Here is a 13,803-nt window from a genome sequence, read left to right as displayed (position 1 = left end):
TGGTTGCTAACATGACCACAGACATAGGGGGACTGGTGGTTTGATGGGTTGAGCCCTCTAACATAAGTTTTTACCCTTGGAAGACGGTTGCTGCAAAGGAAGAGGCTAGGCCCTCCCTATATTTGTGCCTAAGAGTCTCCTCCTGAATGCCTCTTTGTTGCTCAGATGTGGCCCTCTCTCTCTGGCTAAGCCAACTTGAAAGGTGAAATCACTGCCCTCCCCTCTACGTGGGATCAGACACCCAGGGGACTGAATCTCCCTGGCAACGTGGAATATGACTCCCGGGGAGGAATGTAGACCCGGCATCGTGGGACGGAGAACATCTTCTTGACCAAAAGGGGGATGTGAAAGGAAATGAAATAAGCTTCAGTGGCAGAGAAATTCCAAAAGGAGCCGAGAGGTCACTCTGGTGGGCACTCTTACGCACACTTTAGACAACCCTTTTTAGGTTCTAAAGAATTGGGGTAGCTGGTGGTGGATACCTGAAACTATCAAACTACAACCCAGAACCCATGAATCTCGAAGACAGTTGTATAAAAATGTAGCTTATGAGGGGTGACAATGGGATTGGGAAAGCCATAAGGACCAAACTCCACTTTGTCTAGTTTATGGATGGATGTGTAGAAAAGTAGGGGAAGGAAACAAACAGACAAAGGTACCCAGTGTTCTTTTTTACTTCAATTGCTCTTTTTCACTCTAATTATTATTCTTGTTATTTTTGTGTGTGTGCTAATGAAGGTGTCAGGGATTGATTTAGGTGATGAATGTACAACTATGTAATGGTACTGTAAACAATCGAAAGTACAATTTGTTTTGTATGACTGTGTGGTATGTGAATATATCTCAATAAAATGATGATTTAAAAAAAAAAAAAAAACATCTGTAGTAGCTACGGCACTTTGTCCAACACTGACAGTAAGCAGAAAACTAATCATACAGGAGAAAATTAGAAGTGTTCCCACGTGTTTCAGTGTTTTTCAGGTCAAATTTCAATAGTTTCAAATAAATCATTTAAAATATGAAAAAAAAATAGCATTGAAAACATGAAAGAGATGAATCTAACAAAATATGTGCAGGATATGTGTGCTTAAAATGTCAAAACACTGCTAAAAGAAATTAAATGTAACCTAAACAAATGGAGATATATCATGTTCATGGAAGAGAAAACTCAGTATTTTAACTATGTAAATTCTCCCCAAACTGTTTATAGATTCAATGCAATCTCAATAAAAATATCAACAGGCTTTTTGTACAAATTAACTAGCTGATTCAAAAATTCACATGGAAATACAAAGGTCCAAAAATAACCAAGCAACTTTGAAAAAAAAATAAAAAGTGTAGGACTCATACTACTTGATTGAAGATTTACTGTAAAGCTGTTCGAGTCTTCAAGACAGATGTTATTGGTGAAAAGATAGAAATGTAGACAGACCTGAGACCAGAAATCGATCCACAACATAAATGACCAATTGATTCTCAGCAAAAGGTCAAAATAACTCAGAGGAAAAAGTACAGTCCTTTCAAAAAATAATGCTGGATTAATTAGACATCTACATGCCAAAAAAAAAAACAACCCTCACCTAGAACCACATATATAAAAGTTAACTTGATATAGATTCTAGTCCTAAATGTAAGAGCTAAAACTATAAACTTCTAGGAAAATATATAGGAGAAAATCTTTGTGACTTTGGGTTAACCACAGATTTATCAGATATGACAAAACTATATATAATAAAAGAAAAATTGATAAATCAGACTTCAAAATTCAAAACTTCTGCTCTTCAAAAGACATAGCTCAGAAAATACAAATACAAGCCATAGACTGAGAAAAAATATTTGCAAAGTATACATATCTGTTACAGAACTTGTATTCAGAATATATACAGAACTTTTTAAATCATAATAGTAAGACAACACAATTTATAAAAGTGATGGGGACAGGCTCACTAGCACACTGTTTCTTTAATTTGCAAATGTATTATTCTAACGTATTTACAAGTTCTAGATCATTGTATTTCTTTTTCTATGAGCTGCCTATTCAGGTTCTCTGATCACTTATTTAGTGAGGTGTTATGTGTTTTTAAACTATTGATATGTAGGGGTTCTATATATTTAAGGGATATTAACCCCCTGTATCTTTATTGCAAATATTTTTTATGGTTGGTCATTTGCCTTTTAATTCTGTTCATGTATTTTTTGATAGAGAAAAAATAGTTTATATGGGGTTCAATTTTTAAAATTTGTCTTTTGTGAATTTTTGTCCTTTGCTTTTATTGTTAGAAAGGCTTTCTCCATCTTGAGATCAATTAAATGTTAAAGACGTAACTTGATTCTCCCCTCACCATTAGATAGCCAATTTTCCTAACACTGTTTATTGAAATTGTTCCTTCACTAGTTTGGGATGCTTTCTTTATCTCATAATAAGTTTATATTATCTGAGCCTATTTCAGAGCTGTTACTCTACTTTAAAATAGTGTGGTAGCTATAAGAAAGAATTTTAAACCTTTACATCCACATATTAGCCATATGATTTCAGGCAAGAGTCTCTCTGACCATCAACTTACTTATCTGCAAAACAGAAACAATAAAACCTACTTCACAGGGTATTTCGAGGATTACATGAAATAATATGTGTAATGAGTTTATCATGTAGTTAGCACTCAATAAATGACATCTCTTGTCATTAATAATATTCTATTACTATTTTGCTAGTTCTATTATTAGTGTTATTTTAATGAGATATATTTCTACTTTAGCTTATGCAAGTTGGTTTAAATAAATCATTGTAAGAATATGCGACAAGTAACAGCTATTTTCATGTCACTGAAGACAGCTTGCTTATATTACTATAACTTGTTACTATGGTTACAAATAATCTATTAAATGATAAATTTTTCAACATAAAAAAAAATGGTGGGGGGAGAGTGGGAGGGCAGAGAGCAAAAGATTTAACAGATATTTCACCAGTGTCCACATAAAAACCTGTACATGAAAATGTTTATAGTAACTTTTTTCATAATCACCAAAAGCTGGAAATAACCCAATTCCCATGGAAGAGGGGAGGGCACTACGATTTCCACATAATGGAATACTACTCAGCAATTCAAAAGAACAAACTACTAATACATCCAATAGCATTATCTGAAATGAAAGAAACCAGGTAACATATTATGTAATTCCACTTTTATGTCTACTTATAAAAAAATTCAAAACTATAGGGGCAAAAATCAGATCGGTGGTTTCCAGAGTTTGAATGTAGGGGAAGGTAATTGTGAAGGAAACAAGAAAATATTTTGGAGTGACAGAACTGTTTTATTTCTTGATTGTGGTAGTAATCATAAAACAGGATTCATTTTTCAAAACTCATTAAATTGTAAGCTTTAAAAAGGTAAATTTTGCTGTGCAGTTGTACCTTAATCTATTATTAAAAGCTTAAAAAAGGTGTTTTTCTATATAAATTTCATTTAAATGACAGATGAGCCATTAATAGTTAATACAAATGCCTTACTTATCATGTGAACTCAAGACAAATGCCTTAGTTATCATGTGCCATTAAGAAATTATATAATCATTCTTTCATAATCTTAACACCAATTTGTCATTCACCGTACAAAATGATATAAAAATAATGTTTTAATATTTTGACTAAACAGGTTAAAATAAATCTAATTTCTTGTGCCTATTTCATGTGATAAAATAAAATTTAATCACAGATTTAAAATGGTTTAATGTGAAGTAGCAGAGGACAATATAAGATTGTTGGTCAAGAGCTTGGGCAAAGTCAGAATACCTAGGTTCAAATTCCTATTTTGCTACTTACTAGTTGTGTACCTCACTATTTTATTGAATCTGTGCTCATTTTTTTCTTTACCTATAAAATGAGGTAATAGTCCCTATCTCACAGTGTTATCAAAAAAAGACTCAATGAGATAATGTTTAGAAAATGCTTAATAGAGTAGCCTTACGTATATTAAGTGCTCAGTAAGTGTGTTCACTACTTTTCTTTATTATTATTTAGTTCCTCAAAGAAACACCTTTCCAAGTTTCATGGCTCAATTTAATATGCATTTTATACCATGACTATTAGAATTTTAATAAATATTATATAAAGAATAAGAGCTAGCCTTAATTTTTCATTCAGTTCTCTTTGAAAAAATGATCAAGAATAAAGGCATACAAAGTAGGAAGGGGAATAGGAGAAGGTGAGGAAAAACACACATTTAGTGTGTACCTACAAATATTAGAAAACAGGTGCTTTATCAGGATGATCTCTTTTATTCCCCTAGCAGGTATGCACTAGAGAAACAAAGGACTTACCTGAAACCCTTTACTAAATCTTCCTAAGCAGACTCTAAAAAGAAGTGTTAACTTTCTATTTAAGTACTGGCTTGGTTCTCAAAAGAAAATATCTCATTAAGAATAAAGCTCATGATCAGAGAGATTAAATTATTGCAAGGAAGCTTTGTAATGATTTAAACCAGACAGCAGTTATGAAAAGAATCGTAAGGAAGGATCCTGACGCTGTAAGTCATGGAACCCCAGCACCTTCCTTAATGTTATGATCGTGACTCTGGCTACTTTAAAAAACACAGCATCACAGTCCCCTTCCCCATACTGTCGACACCCCCTCTCAATATGAACAAGTTAGGGTGCTCACTGTTTTGATGCCCCTGAAGATGAAGAAAGACATTAAGTGAGAGGAAGGGGTAGCAACAACCATGATAACATTTAACAGAGGTCTATGAATACTAAAACTTTATATAAATAGATATATATTTTTAGATGTTGGGGTGTTGGAATAGCTGGAAGGAGGTAAATGACATGGTGGAACTGTAACCTATAACATCCTTTGAAATTTGCTCTATAGCTATTTGCTGAATTGTGCTTTGAAAGTCTTCACTTTTCTGTATATACCCTATATGGCATAATAAGGAAAGAACTGAAACTGGGGAACTGTAACCCATAACAATTTTTGAAATTACCTATATAACTGCTTATTGAGCTGTACATCAAAAGTTAACACCTTTCTGTATGTGTATTACATTTTACAATAATGCTAATAGCTAAAGTTGTGGAACTGTAACCCATGATATTCTTTGAAATTTGCTTCACTAACTACTTCTTAAATCGTACTTTGAAAGTTATCACTGTTATGTATACATGTTACAGTTCAAAATTTTAAAAATGCATTAAAAAAACAGCATCAGAAAACTAGTAAATAAGAGGATTAAAGTTATCAACTGCTTACAGTTCCCAAAATTTAAAGAAAAATGCGCCTATTTTGTTTAAATAGGGTGGAGGGAGAGTTTGTTGCCAAGAATGTCATTTTACAAGTTTTTCTTCTAGTTCTTACTTTCCCATAGTTACCAAAAGGCATAGTACACAGTAAAAAGAACTAAGAAATAATAGAAGACCCTCTATTGGGAGTAAACTTACCTGTAATGTTTTATTCTCTTTAAGGTCCAAGCCAAACACATTGTACCGTTTCACCTTAAAGAAATCAGCATCAGGTCCATCTTCGTCCTCCTCATCTCTGTCCATGAACTGCACAGGAACTTCTTTGATTTTCTGTGCCTCATCTGTGTTAGGAACATACTGAATTTGAGATCCTTTTGCTTTTCCCACTTTCTCTTCCAATTCTCCTTCATCTTCCTTCTCTTCTTCTTCTTCTTCCTCATCACTAATACCATTAGCCAGTCTGTACTCAGTTTCTTCTGTTTTTTTTCCCACCTTTCTGAAGGATGGACATTTTCTCACTGAAATAGGCTCTAAACTCTTCCACTTCATCGTTGGTGAGGGAGGGTGCCCTTGGTTCAATTACTTTATTGGCTTGGCTCATTAACAATTCTTTGGTGGGTTGTTTCTGCATTTTCTGAAGAAATCTCACCCGGGGTGCCACAGCAAGACCGAGAGACCTTAAATATGCAAAAAATGAAAATAATTACCTCAATACACTGATGGCATATATATATGGGTATTATGAAACAGTTTCTCAAGTGTGGAGATCTATATTTAGAGCCTTTTTTAAGAGAAAATGTTCCTCTATGATACAATTCAATCCTGACAGGTTAGATGATCCAAAAGGCAAGCAAAAATAATAACAGTAATAATGAACACCTGTCAGAAAACATTGGAGATAACCTGTTTCTGTTTCTGGTTTTTTTTTGTTTTTTTTTTTTTCTTAAGAGGCTAATATGGTATAAAATAAAGAGCTTTCAACCAGAAACAAGATGATAATGGCCCAAATACTAGACATACCAATTTTCAGTTTAACTTTCTCAGCCTCAGCTTCCTCATAACATGGGACAATAATTTTTGCCAGGCCTATCTCACAGTCTTTATAAAGATCAGATTAACTAACTATATGGAAAATATAAGTACTAAATAAACTGGTAGACACATAACCATGAAAGGACAAAACAAAGTTCTCTGAAAAGAACAAATACCAGATATCACTGTTCTCCCAGCCCCTGCCCTGGTCCTCTGAAACAAAATATGACACAATCACTTCCATAAAAAAGAGAGTATTTTTGTAAACAAGAGGCCAAAAGAAAGAAAAGAAAAAACAAATTTCCTCTAAAATCAAGATTCACTTTAACATCAGTTCTTTCCCAATGTGGATCAAAGGTAATGGCTTATACTAAGTTCCCATCGATGGATTGGAAATAAAATCTTAAAGCAAGGACAGCTATAATAAACAGCCAACATTACAACAAAGATCCACAGTCTTTTTCTTCTATGACATGGTGCTTAGAAAATCTGAGAGGCCATACAATGTAGTGGTGAAAAATGTGGATTCAGAAATGGGATTACTGAGTTTCAGATCTTGGTTCTTACTAGCTACAGGCTCTCAGGAACATTATTTAACCTCTCTATCCCTCCATTTTCCCATTTGCAGGACAGGATGATTACGGTACTTACCTCAAAGGGTTGCTATAAGAACAAATGAGTTCATAGATGTAATACACTTAAAATACTGTCTGGCACATGGATAGCAACTATTAAGCACTTGCTGTTTTTACTATTACTGCTGGGGGAATCTAGGGGTTAGGATCACAAACCCATATCCATCAGAGCATTTCTCTCAAGTTATTTCAATTACATTTATGTTTCTTCCTCAGCTACTAAAACACTGAGCTCCTTGAAGGTAGAAAGTACATATTATGCATCTATAATTCCAGCACCTGGCATCATGTCCTGGCATATTAGCCATTCAATAAATGTTCCTTCAGTAAAATGATTTTGAAACTTTTATTATATCCTACCTCCATAGCACTGCTTTAGTTACCAAAGACTTCTAAAGAAAATTACACATATCTAGGAAATTACGTATCCAAACATCCACAAAAATTAACTGAAAACACCAAATTTAATTTTACCAATAATTTAGGTTCAGGAATTAATTTTCTGCCATTTTTAAGCATCTCAAATAAAAAGCAAGGTCTTCAACTGTGAATAAATTAAGCTTGCTGAAGACTGCTGCAACAAAACGTCTCCTAAATATGGCCCAGCAGTATAAAACACCGTGGCTTTCTAATATCCCAGCTAAATCAATCAGAAAACTGGGAAGAACATCACACAGAACAAACATACACACACAAAATCAGCTAATAACCTAAACCATGGATCGTATTCAGAAATCACTAGAGACTGGTACATAAACAGATAAATGAACAAAAACATGTTATCCATGGCATGTGGTTTCTCATCTATTACTTAAAGGGAAAATCAGTGGCCTCACCATGCTATCGAAAGGGTTCTAAAATGTTACAAGTGACAAATTATCTCTTAAAATTACAGTCTAACCTAAAGAATGGAAAATAGCTGTCCAAGATAAAAGTTTTTGTTAGATGTAGAGGCACTCAAATTGCTAGAGAGCAGCCAAACATACAGGCCTTGTCTTTAAGCACATAAGCACATATTTCACAACATCCTGAGAAATTTCAGGTTGTCATTCAACAGTGCTTACATGCTACTTTGTCACTGCTTTTCCCACAGTAGGACCTCACTGAAACACTCCTCCTTCATAGCTAAACAGTTACAAAAAAAAAAAAAAATCCCTCAAATACTAGACCAAAACAAGACCAAAAATTCCATTTCATAAAATGGTAACCTTGGTTATTAAACAGTGGCATCTTGTCACAGTAACTCTGTGTTCCTGGAAGAAATACCAAGACAGAAAGAATATTTAGACCATGAGCAATACGGGAAACCAATCTAAAATAAGTGAGATGGCCTGCATCCAAAGCATAAAAAGGTATTGTCTATAGCAATCCAGGCTGAGGTTTCAAAGACAAGAGGACTGCACAGACATTTAAAGATTTCAAAGTATACTTATCAGTTGCTCTCCATCTCCTTTAAGACCAGACTATAGGAAACTGCCTATGTAACTTGAAGGAATTTATAAATAAAAAATTTCTTCCTGACAATAACTGAACATTCAACTAGCTCTCTACAGAGTCTTTAGACATTTTCTCTGCAGATCTTTAACAGATTATTTTAAGGTGAGAAAGAGTAGTTTAAACTAGGACTGTCAGAGAACCCAGTTTGGAACAAATTCCTTCTAAGTTTGAGGATTCATAATTACAGCTATACTACATATACTTACAGGGCATATTCAGGTAGTGGTAACTTGCTCACATCAAATACTTCTTTGTCCTTCATTAGATATACTGAACGTATGTAGGAGACAAAACACTGTAAAATAAGTTTTAAAATACAAGTATTAAAATAAGTTTTAAAATATGAATCAGAAATGGAAAATAAATTAAAACAAGATTTAAAAAATTAGCCAAAGGGATAATTTCAACAGCAATGAAAATCTATAAAATAGTTCAGTATATCTCTATTCAACATAAAAAAAAGAGAGCGAACCTAATTTTAGAACTCTAATCTTAGAAAAGACTTTAAAATTTGCCAATTCAACTCAGAACATCACCTTCCCTAAAAGCTATTCTAAAAGTGAATCTCAGTCAGATGCAGTAAGGTATAATGCAAAATACAGTCTTTGAAATAATATGGATTTGGGATGTACTCTAAGGTCATTCTTAAAACTTTTTTATTTTAATTTCTAGTAATTAATCATCAACTTGCAATATTTTTCTTCTGTTTGTGTTAAAAAAAAGCTATCTGTACACTAGAACTAAACATAGTCCTGACCCTTTGTCGCTTTGTAAATGAAACAGCTAAGATTAATCATATCTAAGCAAGTAATTATTTTTTAATTTTAGTAAAGTTTAATTTCCATTTCCATGTTTCCTAAACTCACACATTTTAACCAGCTAACCTTCAAACAATTTACAATATAACCAACTATCCTTCAAACCATTTTCTGTATCTTGTTAGGCATGAAAAACAATGAATGGTGCAAGGTCAAAGGTAATTTTGTCCCCACAACTGTTCACAAGAAATCACCCTAGTTGCTTATCATTTTTGTTCCATCCAAATTATAATCAAAAGCTTGAAAGTCACTTCTATGAAATTAGATGGCTTGTTGCTGCTGGCAACACAGTCAGTCATTCTGCTAAACCATGCATGACACACAATAAATCACATCATTTATTTGGTTCTAGAAGAATCATTTATTGTATGTACAAACTAGTAAATCAAAACCGTTCCAGTGTTTCATATTTCCTGATTCATAATTGAATGACCTCCTAGGTATGGTAAAATCACAACAAATCAGAATTCATGTGTGTGTATATGCTTTTTAATGTTCATATCATTTACAAAGCTTCTAAAATAAATTAACTCCTAGCTTGAAGTATGTTTATTAGACAAAATTTGCACACACTGACAAATGTAGGTCCAAATAATTTTTTTAAATCAACAATTTATTTAAAGGCCCTTTACATTCAGTTTTAGGTAAAGAGAGCTTATAGAAGTCCAACTTTGCATAGTTCATCATTTTGATCATAGGTGGTTTTATTATATTTTAGAATTAATTTCTCCTGGTACAGCATGATAGTTTGAGGAAGTCAGACCTGAATTTAAATCTCATATCTGCCACTTAATAACTATATAATGTCGGACAATTTTTTTTTAATATTGTCAAGCTACTATTTATTCATATGTAAAACTGAAACAATACCACCTGCTTCCTAAGTAGCTAAGAGCATTAAATAATAGTGCATATAAAACTGTCATGCAATACAGTCATATCATGACTGAGACGGTGCCTAGCACATGGATCACTCCAAATATTAGCTTTCATCATCAATGCTGTTATTATTTAAGAAAGTGAAAATAATTTGATAAAATGTAAAATTAATTGTCAAAACATACAAGATTTTCTCTTTAAATAAAAATTTAATTCTTTGCTAGGAATATCCAGTTTCAAAATCATAACATAAAAATCCGACTGTTGACTGTTTTTCTGCTCAGGCTACTTCATCTACTTAGGATGCCCTTTCCATATGATCTTTATTTTCTTTCTCTCATTTTACCTATTTGCTCAAATAGAATCCAACTTCTGAACCCATATTCTCTATCTCATTGTTGTGTGCAAAGATCTCATAACCACAAGATAAGGCAGTAAAGGAATAGTGAAAATGAAGAGCTTCATATTAGGGACTCAAAATTAGATAGCTGTAAAAGCAATACAAAATAATTTCAAATCTTCTTCTCCGAAGAATCTACTGCTGAACATTCTAAGAACTAAAAAGTAAATTTAACAAACAATTTTTCATGTATTTGCCAATCAAGAGGATTTCTAAGCCCAAAGAAGCAATTTGGGAAGATTAGATTAAAGTTAGATTAAAAACCTCATTCCTAAGGGTAATTTAGAACGAATTCCATGCTTTTTAGAAATTGAACTTAATATAGAAAGATACTAATATTTCAGTCAAGCAGGTGCAACCACTGTATTGATCAAAGGTTGACAACATCAAGTATGCTAGTCTACTGCGCATGTAAAAGTTAACTTTAACAGGATTTTCTATATGTCTATGACAAGATTATAAATAAGTACTAACAGATATTTTCCCAACTTACTCTAAAAAATATTTTTGGAAAATTTACAGAATAAGCTAAACTTATCTATCTGAACATTATACTACTTGAATAACTGAAGCATGACCATGCAACCTAGAAACAGCAGGAAAGGACGGAATTTAACCTTATCATATGTTTCATTCCAATGATGGCATTCAATTAAAAAATTACTTACTCTCTGAGCTCTTTCTTTTAAATCTTGATCTTGGGCTAAAAATGACTCCAATTTTTTCTGGACATCTATAAGTTTTTCTGGATTGATTCTTTGTAGCAAAAGGAAGATAAAAGTTTAACTAAGACATCTCAATTTTAGAAATTGAAAATACTGTGCAGCACTTTCTTATTTTCCTCAGTATTATTTTTAAATGCATAATATCATATCTCATACATGAACCAGTTTAGAATGAACTTACACTTGGCATAATTTTTTTTAAATGCAATGTTATCGAGATATATTCACACACCATATAATCCATCCAAAGTATACAATCAATGGCTTACAGTATCATCATATGGTTGTGCATTCATCGCCACAATCAATTTTAGAACATTTTCCTTACTCTAAAACAAAGAAAAAATAAAAATAAAAATAGAAATGCACACCCCAAATATCTCATACTTCTTATCCCCTCATATTATTTATATATTTTTTGTCTTTATTTTATTACTCATCTGCCCATACACTGGTTAAAGGGTTGTGTCAGTCACAAGGTTTTCACAATCACACAGTCACATGACAAAAGCTATACAGTTATACAATCATCATCACGAATCAAGTCTACTGGGTTACAATTCAACAGATTCAGGTATTTCTTTCTAGCTATTCTAATACACTAGAAACTAAAAAGGAATATCTATATAATTCTTAAGAATAACCTCCAGAATGACCTCTCGACTCTATTTGAAATCGCTTAGCCACTGAAACTTTGCTTCATTTCTTTACCCGCCTTTGGTCAAGAAGGCATTCTCAACCCCACAATGTACACTGGGCATAAATTTGACTTTACTGGATCTTATGAATAAAGAAATGAAGAGAGTAGATGTTTTCTCTGAAGAAGGATCCCATGCTGAGTGAAAGATACTTGAGGTAACAACCACAATTAGCATTCGTTACTTCTTAACTAATAAAGAAAACAGCCTAGAGTGGTACACAAATAGTTAATGAGATGTAACAAATGAAACAAATTGTCATTTTTGTAAATGCTGCCATTTTCAGTCAAATGTTATAAAATCAATTTCAAATAAAAACATGGCCAAAGTTATATAAATATTGCTTCTCTATATAGAAAAACATGGCCAAAGCTATATAAATATTGCTTCTCTATCTAGAAATTAGGCAATAGAGATGTTAACTTCACTCTGCCCAGGGAGGCTACAGGAAAGAATGAAACCCTTATAAGGCACTAGGTTTCACAAAAGCAACCCCACTTGCTTCCTTGATTTGGACCAACCTACCTCGAACCAAAGCTGGGGTGGTGGTGGGTGGTGGTAGGTAGGGTGCCTTTTTATTATTATTATTATTATCATCATTATTATTGAAAATTTCAAAATATACAAAGGAGGGAAACATACACTCAGCTTCAACAATTATCAACTCATGGCCAACCTTGTTCCATCCACCCCCTCACACACATCTTCCCCTACTCCCACTCCCCACATTAATTTGAAGCAAATCAAGTCAGGGTTTTAACAGCTGCAACGTAAGATTCTGATCAATTCTGCTGGTGTTCAATGTACACAGCCTCAATAAAAGGAGACCACAATTCTCTAAGATGGACAGGGAATTCAAAAATAATTTCATCAGAAGTTTACTCCTTTCAACCATAAAATGCTTCCAAAAGCTAACAAGTTTTCCTTTCCATCTTTATTTTCCCCACTAGCAGACTTCTGAAAAAGTTGCAATAAAAAAATTAAAATAAGTTCAAAAGGTCACAAGTTAGATGATAAAATGGATTAGGGGAGGAGGGTATTAGATGTACATAATCAAGCATAGTAATTCCATGCCCTCATTTTCCTAACATAAAGACAACAAACAGTTCTTACTTGATTTCCTTCACAGGCACTTTCCTTTGCAGAAGCTGCTGCACCATCCCTTTTTCTTCTGAGGGTAGCAAAATTAATAAAGCTTCACCATCTTCTTTGTACCTAAACAAAAAGAAACAAAATCTATTCTACATCAGTGCAATCTGCATTTGAAATTTTCACAGTTTGATGAATAGGAAACAAGGAAGCAACTTCACCTAATTTGTAAATATAAGGAATACCATTTTTTAAAAAGCTTCTATGACAACAGATAACCAGAGTGCTGAACATCTCATTTCAAATTTTTATTACTAGCTATAATTCCTTATGACTTTTAGGCTGTGCCACAACAAAAGAACTAGATCCTAAGGAACAAGTCAATTAGAAAGCATTTCTTAAATAGCTCTCTACCTATATAGCAAGGGAAGTTTCTCATTGAGGACAGTAATAAAATTAGTCATTTAATAAACATGGTATCCAATATACTGAGGATATCAATTTATCTTCCTAGGGATTTACTTACAACCAGAGAAGAAAATTGTTCAGATACATGAGCTCTAAGAAATGGATCTCTGCTCAGGTAAAAATCTCGCCTCCAACCCACTTAGTTCTCTATCCTCACCTAGTAAAGTCTCTCAAAACTTTTCTTTAAGTGGGCTACAAGGCCTCTTGTAGTTACTTAAGCTTCTTGTGCTACTTGCATACTTTAATATCAGATATACCCACAAGCAGTAAGATAAAAAGAACTGGGAAAATTTTTTAAATAAAGAAACTATAATCTCAAAGCAA

At 33.2% G+C, this 13,803-nt stretch overlaps 1 protein-coding gene across 1 annotated transcript in view; it reads right to left on the bottom strand.

The window, feature by feature from the left end:
- DDX10 (DEAD-box helicase 10) overlaps positions 1–13,803 on the bottom strand; it is a 350,279-nt gene that overhangs the window by 260,705 nt on the left and 75,771 nt on the right. Inside the window, 5 exon segments of the mRNA XM_037841350.1 lie at positions 5,437–5,727; positions 5,729–5,915; positions 8,609–8,697; positions 11,168–11,255; positions 13,036–13,137. Coding sequence (XP_037697278.1) covers positions 5,437–5,727; positions 5,729–5,915; positions 8,609–8,697; positions 11,168–11,255; positions 13,036–13,137 — 757 coding nt within the window.

This window comes from Choloepus didactylus, chromosome 6 (genome assembly GCF_015220235.1).
Source record: "Choloepus didactylus isolate mChoDid1 chromosome 6, mChoDid1.pri, whole genome shotgun sequence".
NCBI lineage: Eukaryota > Metazoa > Chordata > Mammalia > Pilosa > Megalonychidae > Choloepus > Choloepus didactylus.
Note: the sequence above shows the minus strand (reverse complement) of the source record. Positions and strands in the feature narration are given on the sequence as shown.